This window comes from Nelumbo nucifera, chromosome 4, assembly GCF_055504915.1.
Source record: "Nelumbo nucifera cultivar China Antique chromosome 4, China Antique-T2T, whole genome shotgun sequence".
NCBI lineage: Eukaryota > Viridiplantae > Streptophyta > Magnoliopsida > Proteales > Nelumbonaceae > Nelumbo > Nelumbo nucifera.
Genome location: NC_142652.1, coordinates 22,428,809 through 22,449,988, shown reverse-complemented (window position 1 = coordinate 22,449,988; position 21,180 = coordinate 22,428,809). Strand labels below are relative to the sequence as shown.

General features: G+C 36.9%; 1 protein-coding gene across 1 annotated transcript in view; it reads right to left on the bottom strand.

Annotated features, from left to right (window-relative positions):
* Window positions 1-21,180, bottom strand: part of LOC104597850 (DNA topoisomerase, type IA, core) — an 82,953-nt gene that overhangs the window by 59,409 nt on the left and 2,364 nt on the right. Inside the window, exons 5-10 of the mRNA XM_088903210.1 lie at window positions 20,346-21,000; window positions 17,272-17,358; window positions 13,491-13,537; window positions 11,208-11,317; window positions 10,932-11,032; window positions 8,385-8,477 (exon numbers count right to left, since the gene is read on the bottom strand). Coding sequence (XP_088759336.1) covers window positions 8,385-8,477; window positions 10,932-11,032; window positions 11,208-11,317; window positions 13,491-13,537; window positions 17,272-17,358; window positions 20,346-21,000 — 1,093 coding nt within the window. The remainder of the gene's footprint in view (window positions 1-8,384; window positions 8,478-10,931; window positions 11,033-11,207; window positions 11,318-13,490; window positions 13,538-17,271; window positions 17,359-20,345; window positions 21,001-21,180) is intronic.

Here is a 21,180-nt window from a genome sequence, read left to right as displayed (position 1 = left end):
AATGGGATAGAGGGTAGAACTACGCTTACCTTTCCGTAAGGCAATGGGTAGGTCAAGGTCTGAAGGTTCAGCAATAGGAGCCATGAGAGGATCCGCAGATGAGGTAGAAGATGGAAGAGGGGCCGGTGTCGTTCGACATGTATACACTTGTCAGATCGGTGGTCGTTCGGTGGTGATCTGCACTGGATGATATGATGAGTCTACTCCAACAACAGCATCTGGAACTGGATCACTGACAGGAAGAGGAAAAGGAAGTAAGGGTAGAGACAAAGGAGCTTTAGGACTTGAGAAGAAGGGTACAGACTCAAAAAAGGTGACATCAAGGCAGACATAGCACTTTCGGGTAATGGGATTATAACATTTGTACCATTTTTGAGTCCGAGAGTAGCCAAGGAAGACACATTTAATTGAGCGTGCATCTAGCTTGTCTATTCCAGGACTTAGATTGTGGATAAAGCATACACAACTAAAGACACGAGGAGTTAATGGAAAAGGAGATAAAGTGGGAAACAAGATAGAGAAGGGGGACCGACCATGAAGAATGAAGAAGGGCATCCGATTAATGAGAAAACATGCAGTGAGTACAGCATCACTCCAAAACCGTTTAGGAGCATTCATGTGGTGAAGAATAGACCGAACAGTTTCAAGAAGCTGACGGTTCTTCCGTTCAGCTACCCCATTTTGTTGAGGAGTGAATGCACATGAGATCTGATGAATAATGCCATGTTGTTCTAAATACTGTTGAAATGAAGTAAGAAAGTATTCACGACCATTATCTGAACGGAGAACTTTGATTGGAACACCAAATTGTGTGCGTATTTCAACATGGAATTTTTGAAAAATGGAAAATAATTCACTTCTTTCTTTCATTAAGTAAATCCATGTCATTCTTGAACAATCATCAATAAATGAGACAAAATACTTGTACCCATTATAAGACTCTATTTTGATTGGACCCCAAACATCTGAATGAACCAAAGAAAAATGACTCAACATACGACTCTCAACTCTTGGATTGAAGGACACACGACGATGTTTCCCAAACTGACATGACTCACATTGAAAACTGACAAATGACTCAATGACGGAACCAATATCTTGAGAGCCTTGAGAAATGGATGTCCCAGTCGGCAATGCCATTGTAGAGGAGTAAGTGAAGTCTGAAGAGAAATTGAAGATCCACCACCGTCAAGATAATACAATCCACCAGCTTCATGCCCCCCACCAATCTTCTTCCCCGTCTTGAGAACCTGAAAAACACAAGTGGAAGGAAAGAAGGTAACAGAAAAGTTAAGAGCTTTGATTATTTTACTAACAGACATAAGATTGAATGGAAACTTAGGTACATATAAAACAGATGATAAGGGCACAGAAGTCATGTCAACATTACCAACACCACAGATGAGAGATGAGGACCCATTGGCAAGTGTAACGGTTTGTGATGTGGAGGTTTCAGAAAGAGAAGAGAACACACCTGGAGTCCCGATCATATGATCTGAGGCTCCAAAGTCAATAATCCAGGGAGAGGTTTTAGATGACATGCAAGCAATACCTGAGTGGGCAAGTGTGGCAGTGGTATGCCGTGAAGTAGTTTGAAGGAACCGTTCATACTCATCACGCGGTACACTCACCATCTCCCTCCCAAAAGTAGATGTAGATGCGAGAGGAGTACAGTCTGCCTGTTTACTGTCACTGATGTCAACCTCACCTGCTACAGCATAATTAGCCCATTTGGAAGGAGGGCCATGTAGATCATAACAGAAATCCACTGTGTGTTCTTCCCTACCACAATGAGTACACTTCCTTGCAGAGTTATTCTTCCCTCTGCCACGGCCTCCCCCCGAGTCATGACCACCCCGACCAATCATGGAACTGCCATGGCCACCTCGGAAGGTATGTCCCCCTCTTGTACTGTGTCCACCTCCTCTAGCTGTCACAAGTGCTGATCTATCAGACTGTGTGGGATTCTTTGTCTGTCCCAAAGAAATTCTGCGAAGCCGTGAGAATACTTCCTCAAGTGTAGAAAGGGTGGAGCTCCCTAATATTTGGGCTCTAACTGGTTCATACTCCGATTTCAGCCTCACCAAGAATCTTGTAACATCTAGTTGTTCCCTTTGCTGTTGTTGAACTTTAATATCTGGACTGAGGGGATGATAGACATTGAGTTCATTCCTTATATTCTTCATGCTGGCATAGTACTCTTCTAGTGTTTTGTTTCCTTATTGCAAATCAAAGTACTCCTGATAAAGTTGATATACTCTTGTTGTACTATCTTGTCCAGAATACAACTTCTTAGCATGTTCCCATATATCTTTAGTCGTATCAAGAAACATGAAGTTGGCACTAATTTTTGGTTCCATATTGTTCCATAGCCAAGTCATGATTTGAGCATCTTCTTGTTCCCAATCATCAAACCCTAGGGAGTCAGCCGATGGTTTCTCATCTTTTATGTGCTTCACCTTCCTCTTTGCCATGAGGAAAACTTCCACAGATTTAGCCCATGGAACATAGTTCTCCCCATTCAGTTTAATTGAGGTCATTTGTACACCTAGGTAGTTAGGGGAAACCACCACACTAGGTTTATGATCATTACACCCATCTCCTATTGCTGCCATGGTACCTTTCACAGTTGCCTCTAACCTGAATTCTCAGCAACAAGTTGACTGTTGTTATCCAAAAATTGATGTTCCAGCACTTATAGCAACCCCTAAACACAACAGTGGATACACACACCTTGTTCTTATTCACACTACTACTGATTTCACAACACCACGAACCACTAACGAATCAATTTAAAACTCACTAATCACATATAAGCCCTCTTACAACCACTCCACAAGGATTGTGCAACACAAGCACCACAACATAGTCAAACCTGTTACACCCAGTTCAGACTAGTTTAACACTTTTAAGAGGGCACTACAATACCACAAAAGTTCGGCTAGGTCACAGCATTACACCTTACACCACTCGACCACTTACAACAGCCCTAACACCACTCAACAACTTACAGCAGCCCCTACACCATTCGGCTACTGTACACACAGCCCGTTCTAGGGCAACAATGAACCTAGTTCTCTAGGTTCTGAACAGTACTAACAGCCTCTTGAAGGGTTTCTACCCAGAAATACCAGCAACACAAGAAGAAGAGATAACCGACCTTCCTTTGAGAGTCTCAACCAACCATTCACTACTGAAGTCACTTTTCTTGATGAAGAAGAATATGCACAGCAGAGAGAGACAAGCTGTGAGATTTCAGACCTAGGGCGAACCAGTTCTCTCCATTGACTGACCAGAAACGCAAGAAGAAGAGTCACGAACACTGCTGAGGTGCTTTACCAACTGAAGTAGGTCAGGAACATGGCTCTGATACCATGTTTCGAATGCTGCTACAGTAACTCGAACCAGGAAGAGAAGGAAGAAGAAGAAGAAAGAAAATAAGGGTCTGTCAAAATCTGATGGACTACCCATACAATCAACCCCCTTAATCTTAATTAGATTCTAATAACCTTTACAAAGACTAAATTGCCCATACTTAAGTGTGGGGCAGAGTACTCTAATAAAACTGCCACATAAGCAAACTACTTAACACACATAAGATGACTAAACTACCCCTATTCGGCTCACTTTAACAATAGCCAAGCTGGGAATGGAGGATCTCTATTCACCAGCTTGAAGGGGAGTGTTGGAAAACGTGGGGTTACTGGTGCAGATCTATATTTGGTAGTTGTGTAAAAATAGAATTGTATATATTCCTAGGATTGTGGAATGATTGATTTAGAAAGTTTTTCTTTCTATTTCTTTCTTTCTATTCTTGTACTTTCTATTTTTCTACTTTCTATTTTCTTTTCTTTCTATTTTTTCTTCTTTCTATTTATTGCAGCAGCTTACTGTATAAATATGCCAATTGGCAATAGAATGAAATATATCAGTATTCTACCATTCCAAAACAATTTCTTCCACTTAAGTCCTTTTTTGGATTGGAAACAGTAACTTCATTACCACTAAGTCCTTTTCAGTTTGGCCCTAGCTCTCATAGACCCTTCAACTTCTAACAAATTACTTTTCTTAATAGGTGCCCCGCTATGCATGTGACCAAACCACCTCAATGTACTTTCTCCCATTTTATCACCTATTGGAGCTACTCCTAGGTTTATTTGTATGATTTCATTTTTTTTTAAAGGAAACGGTAACTTTCATTAGATAAAACCATAAGAAACAATTGTCACCTTCCAAAGTAAAAGGCAACCCCTGAATAACAAAAATCTTACAACACTGCACAAAACAAAAACTACCAATTCACCACTTGTTTTGCTAGGTTGTCAGATAAAGCATTTGCTGACCTCCTAAACCAATACACTTTTGCATCCAGCTCCCTTGTGAGGCTCAATAATTCCCTTACCTGTTGTCTAAGGGGCCACGTTCCCAAACTATTTGATTGCAGCCAACCTACTACTAATTTTGAATCCCCCTCCACTTCCAACTGTTGGAAACCCAATTGCTTGGCCCATCTGAGCCCCTGGAGGAGCGCCAAAACTTCAGCTCTAAGTGAGTCCCCCACACCTATTGGACCAGAATACAGAGCTAGGATTTTTCCTTCCGCATCTCTAAACACACTCCCTATTCCAGAAGGTACGGGGTTCCCAATAGAGCTGCCATCAAAGTTCAGTTTGACATGAAACTGCAAAGGAGGGGACCAAACTGCTTGTATGGTAGGTGATGAAGTAGAAGATCTTGCTAAAATATTCCAGCCTCTAATCAAATCATCTGAAGAGACATCCTTGAATAAGTTAAGAGTTTTCAGCCAATGTACTGCCTTGATGGTGATCCCTTCAATAACTTCAGGAGCTGATTTTTCTTTCCCTTGGAAAATCCTATTGTTTATCTCTTCCCATACTGCCCACAAGATAGCTGCCCTTGTTGTTCTCCACATTACCCTTCCTTCTTCTTTGGTTGTCGGAAAAAGCTAGGGTCAAATAAATCCGCTACACTTGTGGGAGGATTCCACCTACAATCAAAGAGAGAGGAGAACCAATCCCAAATTAGAGCACAAAAAGGACAAGAAATTAATAGGTGATTCACCGTCTCACCATTCCTCAAATAAAGGCTACAGACATGAGGTGACAAGCACCAATTTGGTCTCTTTCTTTGAAGCACCTCCAAGGTATTGATTTTTTAGAAAATCACTTCCCAACAAAAAGCCCTTACTTTTGGGGGGACCGGAGCGCTCCAAACTTCTTTAATAGGAAAAGAGGAAACCGGGTTAGAAGGAAGGACCAAAGCATTGAAAAACAAAGAACAAGAAAAACTACCTGTAGAAGATTCTGCCCACACTCTATTGTCCGGAGAAGAGTGGTCTAGAAAAACTGAACTTAGAAGAGAAAAAATACCAATTGCTAAATCCACTTCTAAGTCCCTCAATCCTCTCCTTAGTCCCAGATCCCAAGAATCCCCAGAAGTACGAAAAGAAGAGATAAATTGAGATTTTTTCAAAGAAATGGAATAAAGGTTCGGGAATCTATCCTTAAGAGGAGATTCCCCAATCCACAAGTCCTCCCAAAAAAGAATTTTATTACCCACACAAGCATCATACCTGATGAAAGGATAGAAGAAAGGCAAGATACCAACAATATCTTTCCACAGGGAAAAACACGAAGCCCTTGGGTCGAGTCCAACGTCCCATCCATTTGTTGCCATTCCATGAATACTTCTTATCACCTTATGCCATAGACTCACTTGCTCCTTAGGAAACCTCAATAACCATTTGCCTAACAAAGCTGCATTTCTTATTTTAATATTTCCAATCCCTAAACCCCCTTTGTCTTTCTTTCTAGACACCACTTCCCATTTTACCCTATGATCCTTTTTGGTATCTCTAGGCTCCCACAGAAAATCTCTCATTATTTTTTCAATCTAAGTTCGCAATCTTAACAGGCAATTTGAAGGTAGACAAAAATTACACTAGCAAATTTGCTAGTGTTGACTTAATTAGAGTGATTCTACCCCCAAAGAGATGTAGTTCCTTTTCCAACCCGCTAGTCTTTTTGAGAATCTTTCCAAAACTGGGTACCAAAAGCTAACAGACCTCGGATTTCCTCCCAAAGGTAAGCCTAAATACTTAAGAGGCCAATCACTTACCTCACAACCTAAAGATCTAGCCAACGGTGCCACCTGACCTTCTTGCCTATTAATTCCAGCTACACAGCTTTTATTCCAATTTACTCTCAAGTTGGAGACCTTTTCAAAATTCTCTACCAAGACCTTTAAATTTTCCAACTCCTCTGGATCTCCTTCACAAAAGAGAATTAAGTCATCGGCAAATTGAAGGTGGGTTACAACTATTTCCTCCCTCCCTACTCTCCACCCTCTAATCAAATTTCTAGCATCGGCTCTAGTAATCTAGACACTCAACACATCAACTATCAGGGTGAAAAGGAAAGGAGAAAGAGGGTCCCCTTGTCTTAATCCTCTCTTTGCCAGCAAGAAATCCTTGGCTACCCCATTTACTAGAATGGAGTAGTGACATGAAGAGATACAGCCCTTAACCCACATGCACCACATTTCTCCAAATCCTCTGATGCTCAATACTTCCAGTAAAAAGTCCTAGTCCACCAAATCATAGGCCTTCTCCAAATCCAATTTGCAAATCAGACCCTTTTCTCCTTGTCTTTTTCTGTAATCCACACATTCATTGGCAATAAGGATCTGATCAATAATTTGTCTTCCTAACACAAATGCCCCTTGGTTCGGAGAAATCAAGGAAGGTAGTACCTTTTTTATTCTTTCTGCCAAGACCTTTGATATTACCTTATGCATACTCCCAATTAGGCTTATGGGCCTAAAATCCTTTGGGTGGTTTGCATTTATCTTTTTAGGAATCAAAGCTATGAAAGTAGCATTGGAACCCGAATTTATCTTACCTCTCTCAAAGAATTCCAAGAAGACCTCCATTAAATCACCACCTATATTGCCTTTGATATTACCTTATCCACCTTTCTGGTTTCACCATTCATTCATCTAAGCATTCACATTTCTGTCACACTCATTTTATGGACATGCCAGTTCCAAGCCCGGATAAAGGAGAGGGTTGCATCAAGTTGGTAGCCGACACTAAAACATTTTTCAAATTCTCATTGGAGACACCAAGGATTAGTCCATATCAAAAGTTGAAAAATAATATTTAACATTATATTTTTATACATTAAGATTTATCTGCATTGTGAACCCTTTTTACTGATCAGTAATATGCAACTTTGGTAATAGATGTAAAATTAAAGATATTGGAAGATAAAAGATAATGACCTTGAAAGCCAAAATTAAATATGTATAAAATGTACGAAAGTAAGATATATTGTGTATAAGGATTGATATCAATCCTTTGCTCTATAAAGTGAATGTTGCTTTTCTTTTCTGCAGGTTCCTTTCCACTTCATCTTTCTTAATAACTGATAATTATTCATAAAAATAGTAATTCTCCAAAAGGCTAAAAATTGTACAAATATCAACACAAAAATTGGCTTCAAGTCCCAAAATTTCTTAACAAAGTGAACAGAATTGTTTCTTTTTTTCATTCATTTTTTGTTAGGTAACAGCTAAAGCAACTCTATTGAAGACAGACTGCCAGTACAATTCTTCCCTACTATGTGATAAGAGAATCTGCTACAAAGTCAGCAAATCTTTGTACCCAAGTTCATGGTGGATGCCAAAGATCCCATGTTCCTAATACAGTGAAGATATATCCTATTAACACCTCTAAGAAGAGAATATGCTATAGATAACAGATCTCTGTATCTATCTCGATGAGGTATTTATGGTGGATTCCCAAGATACCGCTTTCATAATACAGTGAAAATACACCTAAGGTACAAAATATTCTTCCCTCGTCCACCGAATTATAACTTTGGTGTCTTAAGGTACAAAATATTCTTCCCTCGTCCACCGAATTATAACTTTGGTGTCCCCCTTTTTTGAAGAAGGAATCCCCTTCAGTATCCAATCTAACATTTCCCAACACAGCCACCAGCTTCACTCCTTGTAAGGACCAGAATAAACAATCTCATGATCCAGGAAGAACCCTCTTATACCAAATGGTGAACAGAGATTTGTTACAGTGTTTTAACAAAATTTAACTTTTGGCAAGATAAAAAACAATAAAATAACAAAAAAAGGAGGACCATAATTAGAAGATCATTCAACATAAAAAGCCAAACCACAAAAAGAGTCCACAAAATCCAGACTAATCAATGCCAGTAACAAGGACTTAAAAGGCTTCAAAAAAGTCCACAAAAATCACAAAAGAAAGACTTGAACATTAAGCTAAATTTTAGCGACAAAAAAGGGGTTGAAGAGGTTGGACTGTAAAGGTGAAATTGGAGATTGCAAACCTTGTAAACTGCTTGATATCCAGGAAACTCAACTCTTGAACATGTCGATCGAAGAACAATAGATTCATCAGCAGTTCCAATATCAATTTGTATCTAGTATGAAAAAAGAAGAATGAGATAATGTGCAAACAGAAAAGAAAATATTTAGCTAATTCTATTATTCAACAATCAAGACCATATAGAATATAAATGTGCATAATAGAAAGGGCATACAGAGACTGTTGATGTCATAGGTAATACAGCTTATTTGTTTATTAATATATGGCCCAGTGTATTTTGCAGCAAGAAACAACTAGAGTCAGGTGAAATAAGGGCACAATCCTGCTACTGTGAACATTTAACAGGAGATTAAAAAATACAGATGCAATGTATTTTTTTATTAACACTGCTGTACAGTTACACTCGGAGGTTCTCCCTCCCATTTCAGTAATACTATTATACTGCAAGAACCAGAAGCAATGAAGAAACATAACAACTTTAATATATCCATTCTACATACTTCTTTAAAAAAAACAAAAAAAACAAAAGACAAGAGGAAAGGTCAACAATCAGCTAGGGGGGGGGGAATAATTGAACAATTAATCACATGAGGGCAATTATAGCTGGAGGGAATAAGGAGAGTCTTGGGGCATTTATAGCTATGTCAGTTATGAAAAAAAAAGAGTTTTGGGGCATTTATAACTAGGCCAGCTGAGCATTTATAGAAAGAGTCAGTTATGCTATCAGAAGAGTATAAGAAGGGGCTTTGGGGGATAGGGGGTGGTATGTTTTTCTTTGAGTAAAGAATATTGTGCGTGTTTGGGAGAGCCGGCGGTCTCTCGAAGAACCGACCAACTGTTAATGTTTTCTGCTGAATGAATACTAGCCTCTTTTGTTGATGTTCGAGTGTGTGAACGCTGCTGTAAGTCTGTGAACTGCGTGTCAAATTTCTAGGTCATAACAGTGGTATCAGAGCTCGTCTTTCCTCGGATATGGTGACAGTTAAGGAAGTGGCATCACAGGTGGAGGGTTTCGAAGAACGCTTGACTTCTCTGCATTCTGAATTTCGTGTGGAGATGGATGGCTTACACAATGAGATTCAGCGACTCGATCCAAAAAAGGTAGCAGCTGGACTTTCGAATATCTCATCTCTAGAAAGCTCGATACAATCACTGGAAGGAGGTGTTCAAGATCTGGTGAGACGATTTGATTTGTTGCTTCAGCAACAAGCCTATTCAGCTCCTTTGTCTACAACTGACATTGCTCCTCCTTTAGTCGCATCGAGTTGTGCGACTGACACAGAGAAGAGTGCAGCTTTCCTGACGTCTTCTTCAATATCAGTCCCGGAACATACTTCTAATTCACTTCCTCGAAAGTTGGAGTTACCTATCTTTGATGGGGAAAATCCAGACGGCTGGCTTTTTCGCGCGAAGCGCTATTTTGAGATTAATGGCTTGTTTCCGGCGGAGTGTCTACGAGCTGCAGTTGTCTGTTTAGAGGGCGGTGCATTGGCGTGGTATTACTGGGGAGATGGTCGGTGACCTTTTCGTGGTTGGACAGAATTCAAAGAGCTCCTCCTTGAACGTTTTCGATCGACTCAGGAGGGTAATTTACAGGAGCAGCTCTTCTCGTTACATCAGTCTTCTACTGTTAAGGAATATCGTCGCCAATTCGAGGTGCTCTCTGCTCCCCTACGAGACCTGCCGGTAATCAGTCCGAATAAGAGCAGGTGTTTTGGGCTGACAGAAAACTCCAGTTATTGGGATGAATCAGAGTCCCGATGTAGGAATTATAATGGGCACTTGGCAGCACTGACATCAGTCAAGGAACTAAGTTTTGCTGGAAAACTCTGCACTAATACAGCAAGAGGTTGCTGGGTTGGAGGAAGAGGCTTCAATTCTACAGGTAGTTTTAGTTGGAAGTGGTCTGACAATGCAACACATTGGAATGAATATTGTGAGTGTTTGGGAGAGCCGGCGGTCTCTCAAAGAACCAACCAACTATTAATGTTTTCTGCTAATGAATACTAACCTCTTTTGTTGATGTTCGAGTGTGTGAACACTGTTGTAAGTCTGTGAACTGCGTGTCAAATTTCTGGGTCATAACATATTTTCTTTTGCTTTTCTTGTTTGTAAGGGTGAGGAAAGAAAAGTTATGTATTAAAAGGGGTTGGAGGGTAATGGTGTGTTGGGTCTTCAGTTTTAATTTTTGTTTCAGTGATATCTTATCACCTCGTTGTTCTTCCTTTCTTCTTTAATAAATTTTTCTTTTTTATTTATTACCAAAAAAGTCACTTTATTGAGGATAAAGAATAATAAAAAGGATACTGGTCGATATTTATGTATTATTTACTTAGGACAAAGTACGATAATTTAGGAGAACAGATATAATGATACCAGAAGGTATTGGGAAACTGGCCCAAAGAAACCAGGATGCAATGAATTGCCTCATCCCAACTTTTGTTTAAGGATATCCAACACCAGTAAAGGGACAAGCATTGCTGTAATTTCCATCACATGGGTAAGTATGTGATTCCTTGACAACAATATTAAATGCTAAAACCCAAACCTGATCGATGACAGTGGGTTCCATTTGGCAAGCCATTGCTCGAGCCCATATAAGAGTGTATAACTTCAAGGAATCCTCATCAAGTACTCCTGCCAATTTAGCTGAAAGACAAATAAGTTAAACTACTAAGCCTAACATCCTTTAGGATTCTGATTAGAGGAAAAATGAGAATGTCCAACTTGCAAAAAAAATAGCCAAAAAGACGAAACAAATCATAGAGAGAATAAACTTCTATACTAGTATTATTTATTGCAATGAAAGGAATCTATCTATTACATGGTAACCTCCAGATATCTGTGGGCCTAATTGCTTCATGGGCCTCTTGAGCATTCTTCACCTTCTTAAAGTACACTCGAGTAATTTCTGATGCGAAACCCTGCCCATACCTACATAGCGGAAGTACTTGATGATAAAATAACAGAGAAACTAAAAAGGCAATTATAATTTTTTTTATCAATAAAAAGGCAATTATAATTTCGAAGCAAATAAGATGTAATTCATAAGTAAAGATAGAGAACACAAGAAAAAAGCACATAAACCCAACTTTAAAAAGTAAAGTGGCCAGATATTCAATCTTCCATTGTATATAGGTATGTCAAAGCTATAAAAATCAACATGTCATAACATGTCCCAAATATGTTGATTTCAAGCAAACCTAAAATGAAATGCAGCAATCACATGAAAAATTACTTGCAATCTTCTGTCTCAAAGTATATTATCAACTTATAATCCTTCAGAAGACATGTTAGAGTTACAACATTGCATTTACATCTTGATACATGTCAATCAAAGACATGCTCTTTCAGTATTTTTCAACTTCAGATTTTTAGGATGTGTTTGGACAAACTTCTGTTTTTGTACTTTTGAAAGCCCAAAAGCAGAAAGCATGGTTATGTGATTTTACTGTTTGCTTTTTGCTGTGAAAGGTGCTTGGCAAAACTTGCATTCAAAGCATGCCTTTTAAAGTAAAAGTAAAATGTGGTGTTTGTATACAGCTACATGCTGTACACATGCAGCACCATATATAGTTCTCGTGTCAGAATCTATTTATTGAAAAAATGGCACTATACATGAACCATTTGTCGTGTTACATGTCCCACGTGGCACCTACATGTCCATGAATGTCTGCATCTATACAAATGCTACATGACATGATGCCACATAAACAAACTACAGCCCTATCTTCCAAACACTTAAAGAACATGCCAAATGTCATTTCCGTGTCTACCACATGGAAAAACATGCCACGTGGACCATACATGCAACTGTCATTTTGCCATGTGGCATATCATATTTCCCTATTTTATTTAATTAATTTATTAATTATTTCTATTTTGTATTATTTATTTACTCATTTTCATATATTTGATTATTTTAATAATTTCATAAATTATTTTATTATTTTCTTATATATTTAATTAATTTCCCTTATTTATGTATTTATTATATGGCATATGTAAATGTTTTTTAAGGTCTAGTTGTTGGTGGGAGAGGGCAGTAGCTAACTAACTATCAAGTTCCTGTATACTCTCAGCTGATGCATTATCCAAACAAGGGCTACATTAAGATGAGCTATTATGGGGAGGGTTGAGAATTGAAATGTAAATTTGGGTTGGTGGCAGGATTCATGTAGCCGACCCTATATAGATAGGATGATGATGACAATGATGGCAGTAGCCATCCTAAATAGGAACTGCAAGGCAGTTCATACATTATTATTCTTTCTCTCAATCAATTAAGTTATCAGTTAACTATCAAAAAAGTCACTACATAATTGGGCATACCTTCCATTTAGTAAGGGAATATTTCAAGGTTGTGGTATCATTTATATCTTTTTATTATCAGCAACAACTAAACTTCAGAGACCATCTGGTCCCAACAACCAGCCAATTAGAACCTTCGACTTTCCTTCAACCAAGATACCTCCTTCAATGCTCATACAAAAGGAAATTATTAAGCCCTGCAAAATGGACAGAACAAGCAACTAGCAGAATCTCTCTCACCAATGGACCCAAAGGAGGTCATGATCAGAATCCATAATGGCTAAGGGTTTCCAAGGGAAAATCCACCAAAGTGAGCTTGATGACATTCCCAATGGAGGGCTCCTATCTAGGAGCACTCACAGCTTTAGCTGTCTGGCACCTTCTTTAGTGTATACAAATCCACTTTATTTTTATATATAGGAACAGTATCTTTTTTTTTTTGTGAAAAAGCTTAAGTGTAACTTTGTAATTGATCAAAATCCTTACAACTACCCATTGTACACCAAGGGACTATACATACAGTGGTAATATACAACCTTACATCTCAGGATTTACAAAAAGATTTATTTTTGTACATTTTAACTAGATTCACAACTAACAAATTCCAATTTCCAACATTACAACTTTTGGTGATTTAAAACATTTCTATAATCATTTTATAATCTAATATTCTAAATGTAACTATAAAATATAAAACCATCATTTAGAAATCAAATGTCAAATGACAAGCACAGGCAACTAAAGTAATAAACATGCAGATAATAGCCACACACATAAGGTTACATGTCAGGTTCACCTTTCTCTGACCAAGGCTTGAATGTCCTTTGCAGCTTCATTAGAAACCTTACAATAAACAGAAACAAAAAATGGTTAAGGAATCAGAAATCAAAAAGTGGTTACCATATAGAGGTTATCATGGGCCAGGCTGGGCTGAGTTGCAGGCCTATGGCCTTAATACAAATATATGATATTTTATATTTACATGACAAAAACATATCTATCACATTTATATTGTACATTATGTAATATAAAACTTATATATAATATGTATAATATGTATCATATTATAACATTTATATATACAACAAAATATAACATAAAACAACACATACAAACATATATATAAAATGAGTGGGCCAGGATATAAATGATCAACCCTATTACCATAGCAACTAGATATATAACATTGGGCAGCTAAAAAGGAAAAAGTTTTGATGAAAGCATAAAATGAGATAATACGTTCTGAACAAATATGCAACTAGTATTCCCATGAAACTGAAGGTGATTAGCCAATTAATACAAAAATAAATAAATAAAAAACTATTTCTAAGTACTAATCAAAGTTCATTTAACCTAAAATAGCCAAGTTGCATATGCAGACTAACTATTTGTAACTAGTGCAAGAAATCAATTGCCAACCACTCTATAAATTACTACCACCAAACAAATGTTGATTCAAACTACATTCCCATGTACATCCAACAACTTCTAAACAAAAATCTCAAACTTCATTAGCAACAGAATCCAGAACATTCTCTCAGTTATTTATTAGAATAACATTGCAAGAACTAGAAGACTACAACTTAGAACATAAAAATGGTTAAAAATATGGTGTTTGTGGAACCCCTAGTTATTTAAAATAGGGCCAATATTCTAGGCTTATTGTTAACTGTGCAATTTTATTAATATTTGTAGAAAGAATGTATAGTGCAACACATTGGCTAAAAGGGGCAAGTAAGGATCAATTCTTTTGGGGTCAAATCTAATGTAATGTTCAAGAATAGTGAAGGGATTTGATCGAAGAAGAAGAAGATGAGTGAAGGGATTTTGGAAGAAATACATAGGTAGGTAGTGGAGGTTGAGTTGGAATGAGGCTGCATTCTTGGATTCTTTCCTCTTGGCCAAGAGGAGGGAAGATGGCCAGAATAACCTGGAACTGTCTTTCATTTTCTACTTGTTGGATTATTTGGATGGATAAGAAGAGAAGACTTTCTGAAGACAAGGAATGGAAGCTGGACAAGCTGGTGGCAGCTGTTGGTTATTATGTCGCAGATTGGGTTTTGATCTTTTGAGTGTTTTCTCAGCTCAAGTGAGATGACTTTGGAGAAAGCTTATGGGAGGGAGTGGGATTTTCAAAGTTGTAATATGGATAATTGAAGTTAGTTTGTATTCTTGTTGCTGTTGTCAGGTGATACCTTATCACCTTCCCAGATTGTATTATTTTTTCTTTTAATGAATTTTCTTTTACTTATCAAAAAAAAAGAATAGGGTTGGGAGCAACTGTGAACCCAATTAGAGGGTGGTTTTGGCTATTTTTGTATATAACTCATTCTTTTTATTCACTTTTTTTATCAGTAAACATGTATTTTATTAAATTTCAGATTGTAAACATGTATTTTATTAAATTTCAGATTGTAAACAGTTTACTCATTCTTTTATTCACTTAATAAATAAAAAGTTTCAGCATTACAAATAAAGAAAGTGTATAATATACAAACACGAGTGTTCCCTGCACCCCAAAAAACATTAGGCAAGCAAAGTAGGAAGCAATCTATTGAAAGATCACATGTTGTGTCAATATATTGTAAAATCACAAAAAAAATTAAAAAATAGTGTGAACTTTTTAGTAGTTAGCAATAATTTAGGACATGATTAAAAGAAGCATAAATAGTCAACCACACACTTCTAAGTTACTTTGCCAGTATAAAGTCCAAACCACCAAATAAAACCAAAACTGCAAACCAAATAGATTACCAAAGCTGTCAACTGTCAAAGCATAAATAATTGTAATGTTTACACATGATATTTTGGATATCTTCTACTATCCCATTTTGTGTTATGTTTATCTAATTTGAAAAAATAGGTATGTATCATGTATCTCTTTTCTATGGTAGAAGTTTTAACTTTAACTATCAAAAACAAAAAATCGTTTATCATGGAGGAATCCACTAAATTTAACATGGCATGAAAAACATTATGCATAAATGGGATTTTCTATATTTATATATATATAGAAAAAATCACAAAAAAGTTTCATACTTCAAAAATAAGAACTCTTGGACCATATGGGTAAATTCTTATGCATCCATAGGGGCCATGACTTGGAGTAATAGGACTCTACCCAATCTACCCCTCCCAAGACCCCAAATAGCTGGGACCAACATTGGATAATAGCTTTAATAAAGTTTGGGCATAATACAATTCATAAGTTCATTAGGAATTGTGTAAAAAACATTAACTTAATGTTATGTATTGGTAATTTGGTACCCCAGAAAATGGAACCATTTCATAGAAAATACTAGAGAAAATATTTGTTCTTAAGACCATGCATCATTGGGTATCCAGCCCATCCCTCCCAGACCCCAGATATCTGGGACCAACATTGGTAATGGCATTTTTTAGAACCATGAATCATCACCATAATCATACAAGCCTTGTTCCAACTATATAGGGCATGTAGAACCTGGACAACATACATAATAGATAATACCCTCATAGTTGGTCAAGAGATCACACTTAGAGTTTGATGGCAATTAACATGCAAAACTACATTACAACAAATCAAGGAGAAAATTCAGAACTTCCTCTGGAACTTCAATAGAAACTGGCTACGAGGCTAAAACATCAATCAGTTGCTAATCAAATCTTGCATTTAACTACGTATTAATACAATTGCAGTTACTGCTCAAGAATAGAGACAGAAAGAGAGTGCGAAGAAATACATGAATTGCAATCACTTGCAGCAAAAACAGCAGAATAAATAAAAAGATGGTAACTCCACGAAAGCAGATCTGAAAGTAGTCATGTTTGGCATACAAAAAGCCGTGGAGTTAGGTTTTCAGAAGCTGGTAATTTAAGGCGATTGTAAAATAATTCTAAGCTGGCAGAGAAAAGAAGAACAGCATCCATGGAGGTTCAGAAATAAGATAAAAAATTTAGAAAATTGTCAAAAGACATGCAGTTATTAATTCATTGGGTTCCAAGGTCAGCCAACAATCTACCAATCAGTTGGTAAAACAAGGTGTGAATTTTTTGGGCACAGTTGTAACCTTGAAAAGCAAAGTCACTGGGTTTTTTTCTATTTTCTGTTGTAAGGGGTAGCCGAGGCTACTCAATGAAGAAATTTAGTTGGTTGACAAGGAATATGTTGATCACTGTACAGTGGGTGGGGAGATCAGCAAATACTTTGTCAGATGTGTTAGCTAAGCAAGGGGTAAATAGGGAAGAATTGTTTTGGGCTCAGTTGTGATTCTTGCTTTTCTTTCCTAGTTTACTTGTAAGATTCAAGGAGGGGCTGCAGCTCGCACCTCTCCTTGGGATGTTGTATGAACTCACTCTAAATCTGCTTCTGAATTAATAAATTTATTATCATTCATCAAAAAAAAAATGATGTAAAGACACCTTTCTATTATCAATAAAGCTATCCTATTGTTTCTGATCAAAAATAAATAAATAAAAAAGATGGTACATGATCCATCTAAGCTCCCAAAAAAACATTTACATATAGCTAGAAATTAAATTTGAATAATCAGTCAATGCAATGCAATGTGTTACATGCAGACAATAAGGATACCTACATTTAGACCATCTGTTCGCATATATGTTATCAATCCCGTCGCCTCGTCATTTGATAGTTTAACTCCTTCATACAGTTTCTGAGCCAGCTGCATTCACATAGAAATAAAATTGCCATGAGAAGAAGTGGAAAGCATGACAGCATACAAGTAATGTTAAACCAAGAAACATAAGCAGAAGCGCAAAAGAGAACATTTAAGTTAATATGTGCATCAATTATGTATCAATTGTTCTAATGTTTTTTGCATTGGATTAGATCAAAGAATTCAATATCCCATAATCAAGATCTTATGATAGTCCTTTAAGTATTTGGAACAAAGATTCCTTATCTTTCAGTATCACTAAACTCCATTCTTAATTTTGCATCTAGGCGTTGTAGTTGTTTGGATAGTTTTACCACATGTTGAAGATCCAAGTACATATGGGACATTTTGGGAAGAAAGAAATGCAAGAATCTTCAAGGAAAAAGAAAGGAGCAAAGAGGCAATAATTGAGTGTGTTACTACTAGGATGGCTCATTGGATAAAAATCTCTGGAGATTTTTTATCCTTTTTTTTATCATTTTTTTTATCAATTATCCTTTTCAACATATGACATCATTAGAAAGTGGAAGTGGCAAACACATCAACCAAACAGGCCATAATCTGCAGGAGTTAGATCATTCCTGATAGGGAATCCTTAAAACTTTAACTCTGATGGCAATAGTATGAGGAATCCAGGGCCATCATGAGTGGAAGGTCCTTTCAGAAATGATAAAGGTCACATTATTACATTATTCTCGGGTCACACATTGAGGGCTGAAATTATGGCAGCAATGGAGGGTGTGCAAAGCGCAAAGCAATTGAATGTGAAGAAATTGATTGTTGGAAATTCAAATTTGGTTATAAGAAAGGTGCATAATAGAGAGGTTTTTGTGGTCTTATAGAAATGAAATTAAAAAAAATAAAATAAAATAAAAAAAAAATTTAGGTAGCTGACTAGAGGTATGGAGGTGAGAGTTCAATAGGTTCAAAGGGCATATCACAGCATGGCTGATGCTCATCAAAGCAAGGGGTGGGAAGAGATCAAATGTTTTGGGCACAATTGTAAATAAAGGAAGAGCTAAGACACCTTATCTCTAAACAGGTTCATGTATATATGTATATTTCACTGTAATAAAATTGATGGTTATTGATAAAAAAGATCTGAGTACATTGCCTTGATCTGGCTCCTGCAGGAAAAAAAAAAAAAAAAAAAAAAAAAAAAAAAGAAAGGAAAAACATTCTTTCTATTCTAATCCGACTCATCTATTTCTACTGTTCATCATAATCCCTGTTTTGACCACTTTGACAGAAAGAGTAGCAGATAACAAATACAAAAAAATTAAAAAAAAAAAAAACTTTCTAGACAGTCTTTTTCAATTCAAAAAATAAACAATGATTCTCAAGTTGTGGTTAAAAGAATGAAGAAATGCCAAGACCTTCATAATCTTTGCCATAGCACCTGAAGATGTATATTTGTCAGTAAAAGACACAAAACCAGATATCTCAAAAGTCGAAAATATTCCTCGAAAATCTAGACTACATGGCTTTATCTCAAGTTTCAATTTTCAATTGACTTCCATCAAATTTACCCAGACCCAGGAAGCTTTATGTCAGGATCAAAAAATGACATCATATCAACTTCACCCGTAGACAGCATCAGATCATGGATTGCAGTGAGAAAGGAGTTTAGAGATACACATCTTGATGATCTGGGGTTAATACTAAGGAACCATTTGATAACAGCTGAACTGGCTGAACCGAATGACTTATTGCTTTGTATTTAAGTGGATAAGTAATTAAGGAGATTGTAATCTCCTTAATTGCTGAAGCTGATGGTGGATTGATTATTGTACCTTCAAATATCTTATTATTTAATACTTTTATCCACTAAAAGACAAATCAATAAGTCATTCAGTTCATCTACTTCAGCTGTTATCAAACGACCCCCCAAGTGGGTGATGATGCTACATTGCTACTATAGATGATTGTTTAGTTTTGTAAAGGTCATATAGTACAAGCACTCACTGCATAGGTGTCTTGTAAACAATATTGGGAGAGCCCTTATATTTTTTAATATAACACTTGATCTTTCTTCCAAAAAAACTATGTATGTGTTTGGTTCCGTTTACGTTTATTGAATAAACGTTTTGTACTTGTGTGGCTGCAAAACAGAGAAAAGCAATTAATGAGGATGTTTATGACACATAGGCACCATTAGGCACCACATCAACAAAGGTGCAATAAATGCCTACCCATTGGGGGAAGCTCCAAAATGAAGCTTCTTGAAACAGGAGAGGCGCACAGAAATCGATGTTGGCTATTGCAAACATCGATACGTATGGATGCAATTAATGAGGCCTTTGCTGATGGGGCACCTATGTGGCCCGTTTACTCAATAAACGTAAACGGAACCAAACACATACTATATATGTCTCATCACCAACATCCTTTTACAAAAGCTCACTCCAATCCAATGATAATAACCTACAAAATTCAGCTTAAACTTACAATCCAACCAATGCAAAGAGAGAACCATTTATATCCAACCTTGGTTCCTGAAGTCAGAACTGCATATCACGAAATTAGTAGAAGCGCACCAGAAAAGACATTTGCATACTAGTTTCAACAAGTTCCCTTGGACTTGTATGTATAATCTACCACATGCAACTTCTTCCCATCTCAAGCTGCTGAAGGATTTAATTGCTCCATAAGATGCTTGGAATGGAGCATCAGTATTACTGCTTCTGTTCGTCCATATTTATTAGAAACTTCTTGTATTTTCTTTTTTTTTTAAGTTTAACAAAATTGATATAGAAAAATGAATGGATTGTGCATCTGTTCATCATGTTCATATTCAAGGTGACCATAAAATGTTCTTTTTTAGTCCATCTTGTTATTTTGCAGCATCAAAGTGATCTTGTTTTTTCTTCTTTATAGAATATTCAAACATGAAGCTTCAAAATTTTCCATCCTTACAAAAGCACTGCAGAAAATGCAAATACAAGAAAAACAGAAGGACACATGAGAACAACAAAGGAATTTTTTATGCTCACCTTCATTGTGTATGTGGCTGTAAAGCAAAATTTATTTGCAGCATCCTGCTGAAGTGTTGATGTTATATAAGGTGGTGGGGGATTTTTCCGCATTTTGCTTCTTTTAGAGCGCAGCACCTCAAATGTGGATGATGTAATCTTCTGTTCAATTAACTTTGCCTCTGCAAAAGAGCCAATGGAGAGCTGTCCCAGTTTTTTTAGATCAAAATAGGTCAAGTGTGATGAGAAAGAAGAGACATTTTCCAAGGAACCTAGTTCCCTTTTGTTAAACTCTACTTCTACAGTCCAATATTCCTGTGGTTTAAATTCTTCTATTTCCATTTCTCTATCACATATGAGGGATAAAGCTGCAGATTGAACACGCCCAGCTGACTGGCAAGCAGGTAATTTCCTCCATAATAGTGGTGATATGCTGAACCCAATCAAATAATCAAGAGCACGTCGTGCAAGATAAGCATGAACCAAGTTTGCATCAATATCTCGTGGAGCCTGAAGAGCACTCTTGATGGACAACTCAGTTATTTCATGAAAGACAACCCTTGCTACTGTAATGTCACCATGTAATGCACCTTGTTGTTGCAACATCTCAGTAATGTGCCAAGCAATTGCCTCTCCTTCACGATCAGGATCAGAAGCAAGGATAAGATTTTCTGCTCTGAGAAGTGAGTTCAACCAAAATTAAAATGTGAAGCATCAGAATCATAATCAGATGTCAAGTTCTAGAACAATTCATAATCATTAACAACCACAAAGTAATATATAAAAGCTAAGAGTTACACCCTCAATTTAATTAAGATGGTCAATCATAAAAATTTCCATGATACATTTTAGTCTA